Source organism: Engystomops pustulosus, chromosome 8 (assembly GCF_040894005.1).
Source record: "Engystomops pustulosus chromosome 8, aEngPut4.maternal, whole genome shotgun sequence".
NCBI classification, from domain to species: Eukaryota; Metazoa; Chordata; class Amphibia; order Anura; family Leptodactylidae; genus Engystomops; species Engystomops pustulosus.
The window spans coordinates 50,506,199-50,526,468 of record NC_092418.1 but is presented as its reverse complement, the minus strand read 5'-3'; the positions used below and the strand labels follow the sequence as shown (position 1 = coordinate 50,526,468).

The 20,270-nt window shown below is 44.8% G+C and overlaps 1 protein-coding gene across 1 annotated transcript in view; it reads right to left on the bottom strand.

Annotated features, from left to right (window-relative positions):
- Nucleotides 1-14,884: 14,884 nt before the first annotated feature.
- PGAP1 (post-GPI attachment to proteins inositol deacylase 1) overlaps nucleotides 14,885-20,270 on the bottom strand; it is a 316,353-nt gene continuing 310,967 nt past the window's right edge. The window contains exon 27 of the mRNA XM_072120897.1: nucleotides 14,885-15,763. Within this exon, the coding sequence (XP_071976998.1) occupies nucleotides 15,625-15,763 (139 nt within the window). The 3' untranslated portion in view covers nucleotides 14,885-15,624. The remainder of the gene's footprint in view (nucleotides 15,764-20,270) is intronic.

Sequence of the window (20,270 nt, the reverse complement as noted above, 5' to 3'; positions counted from 1 at the left end):
AAATGATAAGAAACTAAAAACAGAGAGTGTGGGTCCCCTTAGAAATAACATGGGGGTCATGGTGGAAGGAGATGAGGAAAGGGCCAATCTACTGAATGTCGCCTTCTCAACTGTCTTTACCCAGGAAAATCCCCTGGTGGAAAACACAATGAGGAATAATGTAAATTCTTTTTGTAATGTCAACAGTTTAACCCAGGAAGAGGTACAGCGCCGCCTCGCAACCACTAAGATAGATAAATCACCGGGGCCAGTTGGCATACACCCCCGGGTTCAGCATGAACTATGTACCGTGATAGACAGACCGTTATTTTTAATATTTGAAGATTCACTGAGGACTGGTTATGTTCCAGAGAATTAGTAATATTAAGGATCAATTTTAATGTGGGATTTGAAAAGTTTAAAGAGATTATGTCTCGTGTAATATTTCATGATTTTTATATGTTTTTAAGTCTTTGTATGGAGTTTCCTTTTTTCCTGCGGGTATAAAAGATATACACCTGAGCACGCCGGTAAGCCCCGGAAGAAGTTGCACCTGGCGAAACTCGGGCATGAGCGTGCATTTTATATGTTTTAAAAGAGCTTTTTAATTCCTATGTTTTGTGAGTATAATATAAGAAATAAATTTCCTGAATCTTGCAAAACTTTAGTGCAACATCGCAATCTTCTTTTCTTCCTCCTCTGAGTGTAAGATCTGAACTGACCAGGAGAAAGCGGAACCAATAGTGAACCAGTGGCTGTTTCCAGTCGGAGATCTCGCCGCTACCCCATTGGAGTTTCCTGGCCAGAGAACTGAGTAAGATGTGGAGATTAAATCGTGATATGCACTTCCATCTATGATTTGTGCGAAAGAAGTACTGTATATATATTTTTTTTTCGTCTTGGAATCTATGATTACCTCATTGAAGAGTGGAGTGTAGAAGCAGAGGAACATCATTATCTGTATGACTGTTGTTCTTGGTGTTTTTTTTGACGGACCTTTCCACTTTGATCCTTCTTGCGCCGTCCCCCTCTGATAATATATGTTATATGTTTGACTTGTTTAGGAGAACATATACTACATTGGCATCTTGTAAGGACAACAAATACTTTTGATTGTTCTATAAAATTTTAGCTTTTGTGTTATTGGGGCCAGCATTTTTTTTGCGGGATGAGATGCTTTTTCCAGTGTTACCATTTTGGGGTTGGTATTCCCTATTGTTGAAAATTTAGGAACATTTTTTTGAGGGCAGGAGTAGAAAAGCATCAATTCTGTACTGGATTTTTTACTTTTTTTTTTGGTGTTCACCATCAAGCCTAATAATCATGTTATCTTTATTCTATGGGTCGATACGATTACAGGGATACCATACATGAATATTTTTTTCTTACGTTTTACTAAATTTGGCAAATAAAACCCTAATGTGGGAAAAATCTATCATTTTTGCATTGCCGTCTTCCAAGTGGCATAACATTGTTACTTTTTTGGCTGCAGAGCTGGTTGATGACTTGTTTTTTGCGGGACATGTTGTACTGTGCAACAGTATCATTCTGGAGTACATATGTTTTTTTGATCACTTTTTATAGCATGTTTTGTGGGATTGAATAGGTAAAAATCATAATTTTTGGAGGGTTTATAACAGTTTTCTTAAACGGCGTTCATCGTGCGGGTTCAATAATTATTTATGGTTATTCTACGGGTTGTTTCAGATATGGTGATACTATATATGTGGGGTTTAATTTATGATTTAGACTTTTTTAGCGTTCTATGTCTCTTTATATGTTACGGGGCTTATGGGCATTTTTAATTTTTATTGAATAACCTTTTTTTTTTTTTTTTTTACTTTTTTACAGTTTCCACCATGGGACATGAACAAGCTTCCCTGACCCTGTGCCTGGACCTGACCTTGTGACCGTATCATTGTGACCTGCTAAGGTACCTTGACTTCGTCTACCACACCTGTGGAATGACCTGGTGGTACCCTGCCGCAGCAAGTCCATCCCGCTTTGCGGCGGGCTCTGGTGAAAACTAGGTGCCACTTAGACTCCGGTCCCAGGTGTCGGCTAGTACCACCTCCTGCCGTGGTCCAGTGGATTCACGGGCTCTCGTATCCTGACTGTAAGATCCGGCCATGGATCCGCCGAGGTGCCGCTTCCTAGTCACCGCCATGCCACCGCAACAGGTCGCTGAGGCTGCTCTTGTGACTCCTGCTACCCCGGCTTGCCTTCCTGTTGCAGAACCCCAAGTTGTGCAGGGCTTTATAACCCAATGCTCCCTGCACACTGAACTCATGCCAACACAGTTTGTTACGGAACAATCTATGGTGGAGTTTATTCTCAGCCTCCTCTCCGGGAGAGCCCCAGCCTGACCCACCCCTCTTTGGGACAGAGAAGACCCGGACACGGCTACTCTTATGGCATTTCTGACGGAGTTCCGGCTAGTCTTTGAAGAACCTGCACGGGCCTCCTCTGCTGAAACTGCATTGTTGAAACTGCGTGAAGGCAACTCATCTGTGGGAGAGTATGCAGTTCAGTTCCGGACCCTGGCCTCTGAACTTGCCTGGAATGATGCAGCTCTCATCGCTACCTTTAAGAAAGGACTCTCTGCGCAGGTCAAAGACGCGCTGGCAGCCGTCAACTCTGAGTGGTCTCATCACCCTGGCACTCGGATTGACGTTCGGTTTAAGGAGCGCTCCGAGCACCCTCAAGCCCGTGTAAGACATTTTCCTTACCTGGCACCGGCCTTCCAAAAGCCGCTTCCGCCTCCGTCTGAATCATCTGCTGAAGCACCTATGCAGATGGACCGAATCCGGCTCAATGACAGGAGAACCTCTGCCTGAATTGTGCTAGCCCAGAGAACTTTATCAGTACTTGTCCTGTCGGTTCCCAACATCGGGGAAACGTAAGCACCTAGGGTTCTTGGGAGAAGCGTCCCAAGGTGTGATTAAAGCTTCTCCACGCCTGACTCTTCCCGTGCTCCTCAGCCCCAGATCCAGGTTTCTGCTTTCCTGGATCCGGTCTCTACAGTAAACTTTGTGGATGCTGCCCTGGTCTCCCAGCATCACTTCCCAGTGGTTCCTCTTGAGAAGCCACTGTCCATTGGCTCGGTCAGTGGCCAGATTCCCTCCTTGCCCATCTGGTTCCGCACGGAACCCCTGCTTCTGCAAGTTGGTGCCTTACATAAAGAAAGGCTCTCCTTTTTTGCATCCATGAATAGTGTCCAATAATAGACCATGAGCAAAATAATCTTATTTTATATATGTATTTCAAATTTATTAAATGTACAATATTTACAGTTTTGTTGTACCAGTCATCGTACTTTTGTGAAAGACAATGAGAATGCAGTAGTCTTCATAATTTTGTATAAACAGTAATAGTGGCTTGTTATTATCATATCCAAGGGTGTCACTATGACAACATATTTCCTTATCGCATAGTTAGCGCAGACCTCGGGCAGAGACACATACTCACAAGACCGCTACGGGCAATAGTAAAAATTTAATTTAGATGTTTAAATGCCCTTGTGGTAAAACATACAGACATCAAGAGCAGTAAAGATTCGACTTAATGAACTTAGGTCTGCGATTAGACTGTTTGGCAAACGTGACACGCACTTACATGCACCCAGCAACGGATCGTGAACTCCAGTGCACTCCGACGGCTTCAGCGCAGCAGCGACACCTAGTGGACATCGGGGGAACTACCTTAATGAATCGCCGGAAGACCCGAATCCTCCACAGAGAAAGCACCGCTGGATCGTGAATGGACCGAGTAAGTAAATCTGCCCCATTGTCTTGTTTGCCATCCATCAATGTCACTTTTTTATTTATGCTATCTTATCTGTCAGTAAATCAAATATGCTTCCCAAATGACCCAGAATATTCCAGAGACAGTGAACCTTCATCTATATACACCCAGAAAATGTTCATTTGATTTAGATTATCTTGTGAAGTAGCTGATCACCTCCCAGATCATTTTTCAGTGTGTTGGCATCATCCTGAAATGTCAGTTTGAATTTGGATATACACTGCTTGTATGAAGTCATAAAGCTAGATAGTTTTTCAGTGAAGTCAAGCTCTTTCAATTACATTGCTATGAATTTCAGCAAAAGTGGTTTCTGAAAAGGTTAGACCTTCACTGCAGAAATCTCCTTTGCCATGACTTCATACAAACAATTTACAACAATATCTCAATTCGAGGTATATTTTATGGATGATGCCACCACACGTGGCCATGAAGGAAACAGCTGGATGGAGTTCATCTGCTTCATATCATAAATTGGGTCAATTTCTGCTGATTGTTGACATGTGTTGGGGGCATGTGTATGGACTACCTATATACTGAAGGTGCTGTGCTATCTAAATTAATTAGGATTTCATTTTGTTAAATATGAATGATTGAGGGACCGTGTGTGGAGATGTTCTTCAATGGCAAAAGTTACCAGGGCAGCAAATTCTGCAGTGATAAGTCACAATCAGGAGAAGCTGCCGTGATGTTCTCTACCTGATGGAGAAGGATTGCCAACTATGAGGAGACTACCAGGAGGAAGACCGGGATGTACTAGGGCAACACAGACATAGAAGTAAACAACAGCAACTTAATGAAAACAGTAAGTGACTAGAAAGATCTGCAACATCCCCCACCGGGGCCTAGCCTTTTCTCGGGGCCTGGAGTCAGCCGGGGCCCGCAGTACCTGAGTGGCTGGCGGTTGCGGCCTAGGCACGCTAGTGTCACGGTGCTTGGTATGGGGGAACCGGAGGGCTGTCCTACAGCCTGGCAGGTCTCCAGCAGGGTGGTGTTGACAAGAAATGATGAGGGAGTGGCTGCTATAGCGGATCTCCCTGGGGCAACCCTTTGGTGTCTAGAGTATGAGTCTCTGTGTAGTGGACAGGGTGCCTGTGATGATGGCAGCCGTAGTAGCAGGGACCAGACGGAGGCAGAGGTTGAACAAAAACAACTTACAGTTCTTTATTGGAACCGACAGGAACCGCAGCAAAGTGCCTTTAACAGAGTAGTGGAGTGCTGAGATGCAGTTGGAGGGAGCCACAGGATGTAGAGTGCCAGCCTGGATGCAGAGGGCAGGCTGGGAGGTAGCTGTGTCCTAGTAGGATGCTTCAGCTTGTCCTGGGTTGCTTCAGGTATCACCCTTAAAGGTAGGATGATACCCCTTTCCTCACTAACTCTTAGCTATTATGTCCACTCTTCAGGCAGGGGCTAGGCTCTTCCTGCTCTGGTCTGGTATGCTAGCTGTATAGGGTTTAGACTGGAGTTATTCCAGTTTGCTTCTGCAGACTCCTAGGTCTGGCTAGAACTGGTCTCTACTCTCTCTTGAGAGAGACTCTCTTCTTCTGGAAGTTTCCTGACAGGGTCTTGTTACTCCCCTGGTCAGGTGGTGGCTGCTCCTCCAATTACCTCTCAGCTCACATCTCAGCTCACAGAGACAAAGTATAACTGTGATTATACTGACACATATGACATCACATAAAACAATTAACTCCTGCCTTACCAGGCAGAATCTACCACTGCACTGTTCCCCTGTGTCCTATAAGAACTATGTAGTGTGATGTAGTGACATGCTGTGGGGCTGACTAGACCCTACACAGGCTGCAAGCTACATGGTGGGACGTATTCACAACCACTCCTCTGCCTTGCATCGGCGAGGGTGTTGCATACCCCCGGGGCAATTGAAAGAGCCGCCCTCGGCTCGACTACAGACTGATTGGGGCGCAGAGGTAGATAGGGGCACTTCTGTGAAGTGCAGGCTACATGATCTGTAGGGACAAACCGCCCATGGTCCTGGAGACAGGCACCTGGGTTGGTGTCGGACTAAGACAAGGACATGTAAATGCGAAGTATGACAGTTGGTCGCTAACGCCATTAAACCAAACTGTACAGTAGGAAAGGTGGTGTCATGTACTGTAATCCACTCCTTGCACCAGGGCCTGTATATTTGTTATATAAACACTTCTTCCCTAGCGACAACTATATAGTGTGTATATATGCATTACATTGGCATATGTGACACAATAAGACATTATACAAATGTATAGGTACCTGCCGACTGACATTCTTACCCTTGTATGAGTGGCATCCAGGTGCTATCTCTGTAAAACCCCCGGTCCCCTAAGGACCCACAGTTTACGGACTACCCCCATATGCAAACCTCGGTTTGAGGCATAAGATAGCGGTCAGGGTTTACATATAAACGGTCCGACACAGCCACACTACAATCTGAAAAGCCTATAAAAGGTTAGTGCAAACTACTGGCATAAATTGACAGTGTGCAAACATTTTGTAAACTCACATTGGCTTAGGAGCCCAATGGGCACACATCTTAAACGTTACAAACGTTACAGAGGTAGGCTACTCAGGGTAGCAGAATAAAATGTCTCTTTACCTGGAAAGGAAAAGGCATAAAGAGTGCAAGCGGAATGTCCATACCTAAAAAGGAAGGCATTAAGTGCAATATAATAAGTAGCAACTTTTCCTTGGAGTATCTGGCAAAAGTCTCACAGAAGGTCTTTAATAGCAAAGTCCATCTTCTGGGTACAGCCCTTGATGTGGGGAAAAGTGCAATAAAAGAAGCAAAGGGTCTCCTCTTTGTGTAGAGGGACAGAGTCCTTTGGTAGGAATCTCTGCTGTGGCAGAGGAAGGGGTGCTATCATAGCACATGACAGTGGGCAGTTCAAGAAAAGTCTCTTGACTGAGATAAATAAGGGTGAGAGTCTCAGGACAGTTTCTGGTTCTATAGGGTTAGCGGGCGCTCAGCCCAAATGGGATAGCAGTAATAATATACATATGGACAATATTCACAGTACCTGAAGTGGGCTACAGCCCTTTAGGGGTTAATCTTGCTGCTCAAGAGCAATGGCTGCAGGCATGGGAGCAGGAACTGCAGCAGGGACATCATCAGCCTGGGTGAAGAAAACAGTGTTGAGATCTGTCACCTGAAGACATCTGGTGGTAGACACTGGAACTGCTGACATGGAACACCCAGAAGCTGGAGCTGGAACAACAGGGAGGTCATCTGTGGCGGCAGGCATCTCAGCAAAGGAAGGAGACAGGCACTTCTCTGGCTGACCATCTGTAGCTGGGGGCGCTGTGGAGCGCATGATGATGACCGCAGGAGCTGTAACTTCTTCACTGCTGACAGCTGAAGGATTGTTGTTACGGGACTGACCTGTAGCTCTTGGGGGCGCTGTTGCGCTGGCGGTGGTAACCTCTGTAGCTGGCAGGGCGTTCTCACCGGACAGCCTGGGCCTCTTAGCAGGTGGTCCTGGATACTCCGCAGGACGGTCAGCAGCATTAGATAAGGGGTCAGGCCCGTTTAAGAGAGTCCCTTTTGTAGCCGGGCCTCCTATGGGGAGATGTTGACCCTCTGCAGGGAGGCCGGACTGTACCCCAGCCGGGGCTAAGGGAGATATAGTGACCGTCACTGTGATATAGGCCCTGGGGGCCATGGTACTCACATCCGCGGTGGTCCTTAGGAGGTCCGGAATCAGAGGAGGCAGCCGCTGTGGAGAATCCTCCATTGGAGACTGCGTACAGGAGACAGCAGTAAGTGGTGCAGCAGATGAAGGTGCCCGAGGCTCGGGGACAGACCATGTGACACTTGGTTCCTCATTTCGGCGGCTGTACAACATGTCAGCAGGACAGGAGACAGCACGTGGAGAAATCCAAGATGGCCGATTAACCTCTCTGATGCTGGATGGCGGCTGCGCTGACTCTGAGGTACCTCGTGGGCTCTCACTGGCGTTGCAGCATGGGAGAGTTTCGCGCCAGAGGGCGGAGCTTGAGTCTTTCCCGCCAGGAGCTGTGGCGGGCTGAATTTTCTGCTGCGCCACAGCGCGCTGAGGCAGGATTCGCGCCATACACGCAGGGGGGCGGAGCTTAGCGATGCCTCTGGGTTTTCCCGCCAGTGAAGGTTTTGGCGGGCTGGAATTACTTGCTGCGCCACAGTTTCGTGAGGTAAATGCTTCAGGCGCGGCAGCGCCGGATGTTGCAGAGCTGACAAAGTTCTTTGCAGAGTTTAACCTCCTGAGTGCTGCAGCGGTGCTCGACAGCACGTGGCAGCAGTAATACAGTTCAATGCAGAAACACATAATCACTTGGGCCTAAACCCGAAAGGTAGCAGGGTTAGGCAGCACAGTAGTTTTTCAATAAAGGATAGTCTCTAGTGCCAGAATAAGGCACAGAAGTAATGATCCTGTTCGTGACGCCACTTGCAACATCCCCCACCGGGGCCTAGCCTTTTCTCGGGGCCTGGAGTCAGCCCGGGCCCGCAGTACCTGAGTGGCTGGCGGTTGTGGCCTAGGCACGCTAGTGTCACGGTGCTTGTTATGGGGGAACCGGAGGGCTGTCCTACAGCCTGGCAGGTCTCCAGCAGGGTGGTGTTGACAAGAAATGATGAGGGAGAGGCTGCTATAGCGGATCTCCCTGGGGCAACCCCTTGGTGTCTAGAGTATGAGTCTCTGTGTAGTGGACAGGGTGCCTGTGATGATGGCAGCAGTAGTAGCAGGGACCAGACGGAGGCAGAGGTTGAACAAAAACAACTTACAGTTCTTTATTGGAACCGACAGGAACCGCAGCAATGTGCCTTTAACAGAGTAGTGGAGTGCTGAGATGCAGTTGGAGGGAGCCACAGGATGTTGAGTGCCAGCCTGGATGCAGAGGGCAGGCTGGGAGGTAGCTGTGTCCTAGTAGGATGCTTCAGCTTGTCCTGGGTTGCTTCAGGTATCACCCTTAAAGGTAGGATGATACCCCTTTCCTCACTAACTCTTAGCTATTAGCTCCACTCTTCAGGCAGGGGCTAGGCTTCCTGCTCTGGTCTGGTATGCTAGCTGTATAGTGTTTAGACTGGAGTTATTCCAGTTTGCTTCTGCAGACTGCTAGGTCTGGCTAGAACTGGTCTATACTCTCTCTTGAGAGAGACTCTCTTCTTCTGGAAGTTTCCTGACAGGGTCTTGTTACTCCCCTGGTCAGGTGGTGGCTGCTCCTCCAATTACCTCTCAGCTCACAGAGACAAAGTATAACACCTGTGATTGGCTGACACATATGACATCACATAAAACAATTAACTCCTGCCTTACCAGGCAGGATCTACCACTGCACTGTTCCTCTGTGTCCTATAAGGACTATGTAGTGTGATGTAGTGACATGCTGTGGGGCTGACTAAACCCTACACAGGCTGCAAGCTACATGGTGGGACGTATTCGCAACCACTCCTCTGCCTTGCATCGGCGAGGGTGTTGCAGAACTTTCGCCTCAGCTGCTGAGATGGAATTGTTCCTTGGGGATCTTCCCCTATGGTGTCTTTCTCCAAAGCAAACCTCTGGACTGGATGCTCCAATCTTGGCAGAGGAGGTGGAACTGGCTATTAACTCTTTTACCCCTGGGCAAGATGCCTGACCTTGATGGCCTGGGGGGTGAGTGGTAGAAGGACAATAGTGCTATACTGACTCCACATTTGTTACATCTCTTTTATACAGTTCTAAAGAGGGGCTCTCTTTCAGACTCCATGCGTGAGGCCCTAAGACTGTACAAACTAATTCTCTCCCTGATCCACTCAGGTAACACATGGTTTGTGCCTGGAAAAGTGACAGACAATCCGATTCAGTACTACTATCCTTTGAGGATGAACGATTCGGGCTCAATGCCATTGCTTTCTTCCACAACACTCAGTTGCAACATGCCTTTTGGGCTCAGTTTGGATCCTTCAGCCTGGCAGAGGAATTCACTCCCTTGGAAAAGCCATTTGGTGCTCTGGACCACCCAAGACCACTCACCTAGTCCTATTCTCACCTGCAATCCAGTTGTGATGGAAATCCAGGCTTGGAAATAGTTGAACCATCATTTAACAAAATGGGGGTCATTTACTAAGGGCCCGATTCGCGTTTTCCCGACGTGTTACCCAAATATTTCCGATTTGTGGCGATTTTTCCTGAATTGCCCCGGGATTGTGGCGCACGCGATCGGATTGTGGTGCATTGGCGCCGGCATGCACGCAACGGAAATCAGGGGGCGTGGCCGAACAAAAACCTGACGGATTCGGAAAAACCGAAAAAAAAAAAAAAAGTGTCGCTTGACAAGTGCTTACCTTCGCCTAGGATAGCTTGGTGAACTTCAGTGCATTCCGATGGTCTTCAGCGCAGCAGCGAAACCTGGTGGACGTCGGAGGAACTGTCTTAGTGAATCCCGGCCGGACCCGAATCCACCGCAGAGAACGCACCGCTGGATTGCGAATGGACCAGGTAAGTAAATCTGCCCCAATATCTCCATTGTGTCTATTATATTTCTGCAAAGCTCTATTGTATAGGTGTCATGGATAATAACTCTTTCTTCCTCTATCGGGCTGCTAATGAGTCTTCTCTACAGTGGGGGTCATTTACTAAGGGCCGATTTTCCATTTGCTGATTTTCCCGAAGTGTCCCGGGTTTTTGGCACACGCGATAGGATTGTGGCGCATCGGCGCCGGCATGCACGCGACGGAAATCGGGTCGTGGCCAAACGAAAACGGATTCGGAGAAACTGACGCATTTTAACCGGTTAAGGACCGGGCCCTTTCCTGTTTTTTCATGTCCATTTTTCACAACCCCACCTTCAAAAATCTATAACTTTTTTATTTTTACATGTAAAGAGCTGTGTGACAGCTTGTTTTCTGCGTAACTAATTGCACTTCATAGTGATGGTATTAAATATTCCATGCCATGTACTCGGAAGCGGGAAAAAAATTCCAAATGCAATGAAAATGGTGAAAAAACGCATTTGCGCCATTTTCTTGTGGGCTTGGATATTACGTCTTTCACTGAACGCCCCAAATGACATGTCTACTTTATTCTTTGGGTCGGTACGATTAAGGGGATACCAAATTTGTATAGGTTTTATAATGTTTTCATACATTTACAAAAATGAAAACCTCCTGTACAAAAATTATTTTTTTGATTCTGCCAACTTCTGGCGCTAATAACTTTTTTATACTTTGGTGTACGGAGCTGTGGGTAGTGTAATTTTTTTGCGAAATTTGATAATATTTTCAATGATATCATTTTTAGGAGTCTACGACCTTTTGATCACTTTTTATAGATTTTTTTATATTTTTCAAAATGGCAAAAAAGTCCCATTTTCGACTTTGGGCGCTATTTTTTCGTTACAGGGTTAAACACATTGAAAAAACCTTATCATATTTTGATAGATCGGGCATTTTCGGACTCGTCGATACCTGATGTGTTTATGATTTTTACTGTTTATTTATATTTATGTCAGTTCTAGGGAAAGGGGGGTGATTTGAAATTTTAGGTTTTTTTATTATAATTTTTTTTTAAACTTTTTTTTATTTATACTATTTTTCCGACTCCCTAGGATACTTTAACCCTAGGTTGTCTGATCGATCCTATCATATACTGCCATACTACAGTATGGCAGTATATGGGGATTTTCCTCCTCATTCATTACAATGTGCTATCAGCACATTGTAATGAAGGGGTTAAAACGAAATAGCCTCGGGTCTTCGGAAGACCCGAGGCTACCATGGAGACGGATCGCCGCCCCCGGTGACGTCACGGGGAGCGGCGATCCCAGGTAAGATGGCGCCGCTATCTTTTTGAGGTGCTAGCACCGATCGCGGGTGTTACCGGTAAGCCTTTGCTGCAATATGCAGCAAAGACTTATCGGCTATGGAGAGGGCTCAGCACGGCGGGCGGGCGCGAACTGGTTAAAAAAAAAGTGTCGCTGGATGCGCGCTTACCTGCACCCGCCCTGGCTTGGTGTACTTCAGTGCATTCCGATGAACTTCAGCGCAGCAGCGACACCTGGTGGATGTCGGAGGAACTGCCTTAGTGAATCACCGGAAGACCCGAATCCTCCACACAGAACGCGCCGCTGGCCGCGAATGGACCGGGTAAGTAAATCTGCCCCATTGTGTTTGGTCATACCCTAGAGTTCAGCAGTACTGGTCAGAAGTAGTGGAATTTCTCAATCTTCACTTTGATTTCCCCTGTGTTCTGTCTCTAAGGGTCTGTCTCCTGGGTATCATGAACAAATTGGTGAATGGCCACTGTGATTAAATTTTCAACTGCTTTGCTCTCTACAATGCCTGTAAGGTAGTGGTAATGTCATGGAAGGAGGAAATTACCACTACACTAAAATGTTGGATTCTCCTGTTCAATTTGTTTGTTCCCCATTACCCTAGAGTTTATACTCACAGATGTTGTCCTCAAAAATATTACCTAATTTAAGCTAGGTGGTGTGAGATTCCTCGTACTGCTGTGTAAGGCTCCTTTGACACTTGCCTTTTTTTATGCACGCGTTATTGATGGGCAGAGGTTGCAGTGCACTGTGACCCAGTGTATTCAATTGGTTTAGTCAGACGTGATTTTTTTTTAATGCAAATGTTTTTTTAAAATCTGAGCATGCTCTACTTTCACAAAAAAGGCCTAGTAATGGCCTCACTAGGACCCATTGGTCAGAGAAAGAAATTATATAGTAAAACTAAATATCTTTATTTCTTATATCTTTAAAAAGGAGTCTATGGGGATACCACTGCACACAAAGGTTATGAAAAATCTACAGTGAGCAGGGCCACCATTGTGAATATTCTATTGGATTTCTATGAGTCAATCTGTGGTATAGTGTATATTGCTGGCATGTAGATCAATCACAGTTCACTTCTAGGGAAATCATATAATCGGGAGAGTATTATATAGTTCAATTTTATTTCCTCACTGTATTTTGTGATTTTGGGGGTACTCTGTGGTTTGGACACTAGATGTCACTATCAGGCGGTCACTCAGAATGATACAGAGTAACTATCATCAATCATTTTGTTGAACATATGTGCATAACACTGTAACCATGTATCATGCCTCCTCCACACATTGATTTTAGAGCTGGGTATACTCCCAACACTCTTAGGGTACATTCACACAGCGGTATGCCCGCCGTGTGCTGGAGAGGAGGAGGTGGCGGCCCCTCCTGCCTCGATAGAGAATAGCGGCGCACTGCCGCACACACGCCGAAAGATAGAGCATGCTCCATCTTTTTGCGGTGTGCGGCCCGGATCGGCACCATATCTGCGCCGCGCCGCTATTGCCGTCTATGGGGACGTACATGCGGCCGCATGTATGTTCCCGCAGACGGCCATGTGAATGTGTCCTTACAGTCCCTCTCAGTTGATATTTAGGTCCCCACAATTATGCCAGCATATTAAACACCCACATTCACACGTTTTTTTTCTGATATAACTTATTATTCAGTTTGGTTGGCTCTCTAACTGCTAAATAAAATAAGAACACCAAAGCCCCCCCGACATGTTTCATCACATCAGTGGCGTCCTCAGGGGTGCCGGGGCTAGGTGTAAGCAAGAGGTGTGGTGTGTTGACCTACATAACCTCTGTTTTGGGCTGTCCTGTCTGACGTCAGTTCCTACTCATGGCTTGTACCAATCGTTGCGAGTATTCAGCCAAGGGAGGTCCTTACCTATAGTTCATTGGTGAATATGCCGGTCGCTCGGGTCAGTCCACGCTGTTTTTATTTGATCAATAGCCCAAAATTTCAGATAGTCCATTCTGCCGTCATGATGTAATTTTAAACGTTTGGCTAATGATGTGTCTTTGTCGGTACGAACCGAACTTAGATGAGAGGAAATCCGTCTTCTCAGTTCTTGGACTGTTTTGCCGACATACACTGTATTAGGATCACAAAATACAGTGAGGAAATAAAATTGAACTATATCATACTATCCCAATTATATGATTTCCCTAGAAGTGAACTGTGATTGATCTACATGCCAGCAACATACACTATACCACAGATTGACTCATAGAAATCCAATAGAATATTCACAATGGTGGCCCTGCTCACTGTAGATTTTTAATAACCTTTGTGTGCAGTGGTATCCCCATAGACTCCGTTTTAAAGATATAAGAAATAAAGATATTAAGTTTTACTATATAATTTCTTTCTCTGACCAATGGGTCCTAGTGAGGCCATTACTAGGCCTTTTTTGTGAAATTTATTGAAGTCGGCTGAGGACTTTTGCATGTCATGCGCGTGAAAAACGCACCATACAACTCTATGGAGACGCATCAAAACTGCATTGCAATCTGAAACACACACAACACGTGTGATGCGTTTTCACTGATCAATTGCCATACAAAAGATAGACCACAGTCCTGAGTCTTTTTCACGTGCGTTGTCTGTGCATGAAAAAAAAACATTGAAAATTTATTGAACACACCAAAAAAAAAGTGTGTGAAAACCGGAGACACTGGACAAACTGACTGAAAACTGATGAAAAATGTTAGTTTTTCTCTGACCAAACCCTGATCACAGCCTGATCAGACTCTGCAACACAAGTGTGAAAGAAGCCTAATGCTTCTGTTTTTTCTCTTGAACCTGCCTGCACTGGGGCTTCAGGGGGGAGAGTGTCTGCGATGTGTTTGATTAGTGAGTGTAAGGGTATTTAACATTAACATTTACTCAGCCGCTCTTTGCATTCCAATTCTTTGTATTCCGATGGCAAATACTATAAGCCTATGATTGTCACCCTGTTATTACAGAACTGGACAGCAATGTCTGATTTGTACTCTATTTCTACATTGTTTTACTTTATTTATTTTTTTTATCAAAATAGTTTGGAAAAAAACCCCTAACTATTTACTTGGTTACATGTTCAATACTTATTTCACCCTCTGTATATCTGTGTCTCGTAGACTAGTTGTATAATAGAACAGTGTAAATGATATATGTGTAAAGAGTCACTTCTCTAAGTAAAATAAAAATGTAAATAGTTGCAAACATGTTATAATCATTTCTCTAACCAATCATCCATTTCTCTAATCCATTTTTCTAACCAACTATCCAATAAGTGCAGACAGCATAGATGCACAAGAATTATAATTTTAAAACCCAGTTGTAAATTTATTCAGTGTACACTGCTAAGAAAGGATGATCAACAATTGATAAGTAATGGAGAAAAAAAACAAGTATTTAAAGAGGACCAGTGACCAGGTTCTTAATGCTGAATGACATCTCATTTGCCGCAGTGCCAATTATCATCTTTGTGTTTTTTATTTTAAATTTTTTAGAAACCCATCTGTTAAAAACATATGGCCCGAGAGGTTTTAATGGGAATTGGCTCATGATCACCTTATATTTTCTCTGGGGGTGTGATGGTAAATCAAAGATCACTGCCTCAAGAATGAACCAATAAACATGTTGTGAATGAGGTATGTCATTCAGCACTCAGTACCTAGTAACAAGTCTTGTTCCACAAAACAAACATATCCGGAATGTTGACAGGTCTTCTTTAAGGCACCAAAGTTTTTTTTTTACTTAAAGACCTGTGATACTATAACACTGTAAACCACAAATACACCATGCTGCATTCACATTAGGTAAAAATGATAAGTATAATTATAAAATCTAAAAAAAAAAAAAACAATAAAAACCCCATTTTTATATGCAATTGAACAATTTACTAAATGATTTTAATTTTCAGAAATAGCTGACAATTTACATTCAAAACATCTGCAATGCGTTTCTAAGCAAATATCCGATAAACCTTCACGTCAGCACATTTTAAATTCTCAAGTTCTGTAGTATATTTATCAAATTCAAACAACATTAGCTTAGACTCCTACAGAAGCTCTATTATATAAAGCTTGATAATGAATGTAGAAAAAGGGAAAATGTAATAAAATAGGAAACTCTATATAGATGAAGTGGCCCAAAAGCCACAACTAAAATTGAAAAAGGGAGCTGAAGCCGAGCTGTAATCTTCAAAAGTTTGCTGCAAAAAAGCAAAACAGAAAATGAAAAAGGTTAACATTGAAAAAGAATCAGTAGTTTAATCTTTACATCTGTTAATTTTCCTAGCCCCCAATTGACATGTCCAAGTAAACATATTTATACATCAAATATGTATTAAGCACTATTTAGAACAGACATTTATAGCTCAAATTTGAAACCCTGCTATAGAATAATAAATTATGCACTCCAGGCAGAGGATGGGGTGGATTGTAAGGGAGTGAGGACTGGAAGTGCTGCTCCATGGAGGTCACGTCCCCTCTGACTACCTGCTGGATCTGACTGTATACCAGGTAAGAGAACAAAGTTTATTTTTTGGGGCTGTGAGGCAAACATTTTCTTTAGGAAAAAGAAGGGCGGCATTGTGTTAATAGGGCTCTATGGGGAATTCTTCACTGGCTATATTTGTGAAAAGGGTGGTGACAGGTTCCCTTTAGGTTGCTGTTAATCAGATCATGGTATTAGCTGGTCATAATATTGTACTTAAAATTTTATTTTTTCATCCAAAGATTATCTTTCTTAAATGTATGAAAATATATCAGATATAAATCTGAAGAATAAACAGGAAGTGTAATTTGAAATGCACAGGGAAAGATGTGAACAGCCTTTTAGAAAAATGGCCTTTTTTCAAGCTTTCCAGTACACTGCATAAAATATTATTATTATGAAGTTGTAAAGCTCTGTATACTGAAACACTTTCACTTTTAAAGGGGCCCACACCAGTCAGGTCAGCTGACTCACTGCCGCTGCATGCGATGCGCTTCTGCCTGTGGCTGGCCATAGCGCACACAAAGATGATCAATGGCAGCTGTGTCAGTGAGACACAGCTGCCATGGATGGGGAGATCGCCAATGCAACCGGCAGTTTGTAGTGATGGGATGCCGGCGGTGTGTGATGACGTCCGACAGAAGAGGCTGTAGCGTGGTGGGATCACTGGAAGGAAAGGTGAGTATATAGTTTAATTATTTTGTGGGTATATACTACAGGGGGCTGGCTGGCTGGCTGTATATGCTCCAGGGGGCGGGCTGTATATGCTAGTGGGGGCTGGCTGGCTGACTGCATATGCTACTGGGGGCTGTCTGGCTGACTGTATATGCTACTGGGGGCTGGCTGGCTGACTGTATATGCTACTGGGGGCTGGCTGGCTGACTATATATGCTACTGGGGGCTGGCTGGCTGACTATATATGCTACTGGGGGCTGGCTGGCTGACTGTTTATGCTACTGGGGGCTGGCTGGCTGACTGTATATGCTACTGGGGGCTGGCTGGCTGACTGCATATGCTACTGGGGGCTGGCTGGCTGACTGTATATGCTACTGGGGGCTGGCTGGCTGACTGTATATGCTACTAGGGGATGACTGGCTGTATATGCTACTGGGGGCTGGCTCTATATACTACTGGGAGCTGGATGGCTGTATATGCCAGTGGGGGCTGGCTGTCTGTTTATGCTAGTAGGGGCTGGCTGGCTGTACATGCTAGTGGGGGCTGGCTGGCTGTATATGCAACTGGGGACTGGCGCTTGGCAATCTCCATCAGCTCCATATACGAGTTGATGAATGGAGCAGAACATGTGCGGCCATTCTGCTCCATTCATCTCCGGGAGTGACAAGGGGTCCGAAGGAGGTACCTCGGACCCCCGTTTTCGTGATTTGTGGGGGTCTCATCACTGAGACCCCCACTGATCTGCACCTTGATTGGTAGGGAAATCCCTTTAATAATTTATATTGAGGCATTTACATGCAGGCAATAATATACATAATATATGAATTAGTTAGGGTTTCACTGTATATAAGGGTGTTATTTGTAAATGAATAATACCAGGGTAGAGTATATTATTAAAAGGACTCATTATAGAGTCTGCAGTCCCATGATGCGTTTGCTTTGTGTTTTGAAATGCATTGCAAACGCATCGCCAAAATGCATTATGTGTTGAGTACGTGGAAACGTGTGGGGCATTATTACTAACAATCAATTTACTATCAGATAATTTATCTATTACATATTATAAATACATTTTTAGGGTCACACTGTGGCTTTTTAATTGTGGGAGACAGTGTTGCCAGTTGTGTGAGGGGTGTATATTATTTAGTAGCACTGTTAGGTGAAATTACAATGTGACTGTGGTATTTTTATGGCTGCAGTATGAGAGTTGTGCTGCCGGGAGCTGAAAACATCTGTTGAATCTTGTGGCAGTAGAACCATGAGCGGGATAAGAAATAATGAAGTCCTTGATAGAGCAGATCTTCCCCTGCATGTCTATGGCATTGTGACCGCACCCTTTTCTGGGATATCTGAAGAACCATTATTATTTCCCTTGAGCAACATTGACTTTATTGAAAAAACATTGTTGGAAGGGCCCCACGACTCTTAATCCAGCCCTGTACTGAGGTACGAGTTAGTGAGGAGGAAGGAGGGAGGATCACTCAATCTGTTGCAGCTTTTGCCCCCATGACTCGCTCAAGCTTTCTAGCAGGGAGCCAGGCAAACTTTTATATACTTTTATTAAAGTTACTGTAACGGGTAAGCAGGGCTATAAAAGCCCTATTGAAATCTTTATTAAAATGGATATAGTTGGGAATGTCATATCCTGATGATAGGTTTTCTTTAATCTGCAATTCCCACATGGAGAACATTGGGGATTTAGCGTTATACCAGCGGAGTTCACTGTATTGCTATAAACCAGTGATTTTCAACTGGTGTGCCACGACACATGGTCGGGTGTGCCGCATCTGCCATGAGGCGAGATGAAAGTCTCACTTCAGGCTGCAGATGCCCGAGCCCTGATTAGAGCGGCACCCTGGGCGTCTGTAATGTGGGTGCTTCGGGCGCCTAGTGCCGCCCGAATCACCCACCATTAAATTAATCGCGTCTGTTTCTTTAAGAACACAGACGCGATTAATATACAGAGAGGAGATGGGATGGGATGGGATGGGATGGGATGGGATGGGATGGGATGGGATGGGATGGGATGGGGGGGGGGGGGGGCGTGGTGTGTATACACGCTGTGACCTGACAGCGTGCACAGCAAGGGTCTCCAGCTTCCTGGCATGTTCTCCTGTGCTACCGGCCTCCACATGCAGCTAACAGGAGTGAGGAGCCATGAGTGAGGGCGCATTCACACGTTGCATTTTGGTTGCGTTTTCATTGCGTTTGAAACGCATATACAACAGCTGATGTGAGGTAATTTGCCTAATTACATTACCGTTTGTAAACGCAATGTTAACGCATGCGTTAACAAAATGCATGTGTTAACGCTTTGTTAACGCATGCGTTAACATCACTTTTACGATGCATTTTGTAAACGGAAACATTAACAGTGATGTAATTAGGCAAATCACCTCTCCTCAGCTGTTGTATATGTGTTTCAAACGCAATGAAAACGCAGGTCAAAACGCAACGTTTGAACGCGCCCTGAAGCTCCTGCTCTCAACGGACCTTGTGCAGGGAGACCCGAGGACAGGGGGAGCAGGAGACTTATCAACTCTTTGCTCACCTATTGATTTTTGTTCAGCTTTGTATAGGTGAGGCTGAGCATACTAGTAATTACTGTATACTTCACTTGCATCAACTAGTCCTCCATCTGCTACTGCTTATTTCACCTGCACAGGCTGAACTAATTCAGCTGCAAATGGTATTCTTCACATACTAAACTAATCTGGTATCAGCTATTGTATATTCCAGCTGTATAGCAACTATGTAGCCCCATGTGCATCAAGTGATCTAATTCTCTACCAAATACTGTGTATTCCACCTGCATAGACTAAACTAATCCTTTATCAGCTACGAATAGTATTTTCCATTTGTAGCGACTGAACTAATCTGGTGTCTACTGTATATTCGGTATAGCAGTACACTTAATCTACTTCATCTGCATAAGATCTTTTTATCGACTACAGGCGGTTCCCTACTTAACACCCGACTTATAGACGACCCCTAGTTACAAACAGACCTCTGGATGTTGGTAATTTATTGTACTTTAGCCTAAGGGCGCGTTCACACGTTGCGTTTTGGTTGCGTTTTCATTGCGTTTGAAACGCATATACAACAGCTGATGTGAGGTAATTTGCCTAATTACATTACCTTTTACGTTTGTAAACGCAATGTTAACGCATGTGTTAACAAAACACATGCGTTAACGCGCTTACGATGTGTTTTGTAAACGGAAACGTTAACAGTGATGTAATTAGGCAAATCACCTCTCCTCAGCTGTTGTATATGCGTTTCAAACGCAATGAAAACGCAGGTCAAAACGCAACGTGTGAACGCGCCCCAAGGGTGGTGTCAGACGTGATGCTTTTGTAAACGCAGACAAAGCAGCCCGATCACATCCATAGAAACGCCTGCAATCGGGAACGAGCCACCTTTTTTTGCGTTAATTTAATGCAAAACACCGGCTGCTCGTTCCCGATCGCAGGCGCTACCATAGAAACGCTGATGCAATCGGGCCGCGGCTTGGTCTGCGCTTGCAAACGCAGCCAAGACGGCACGTC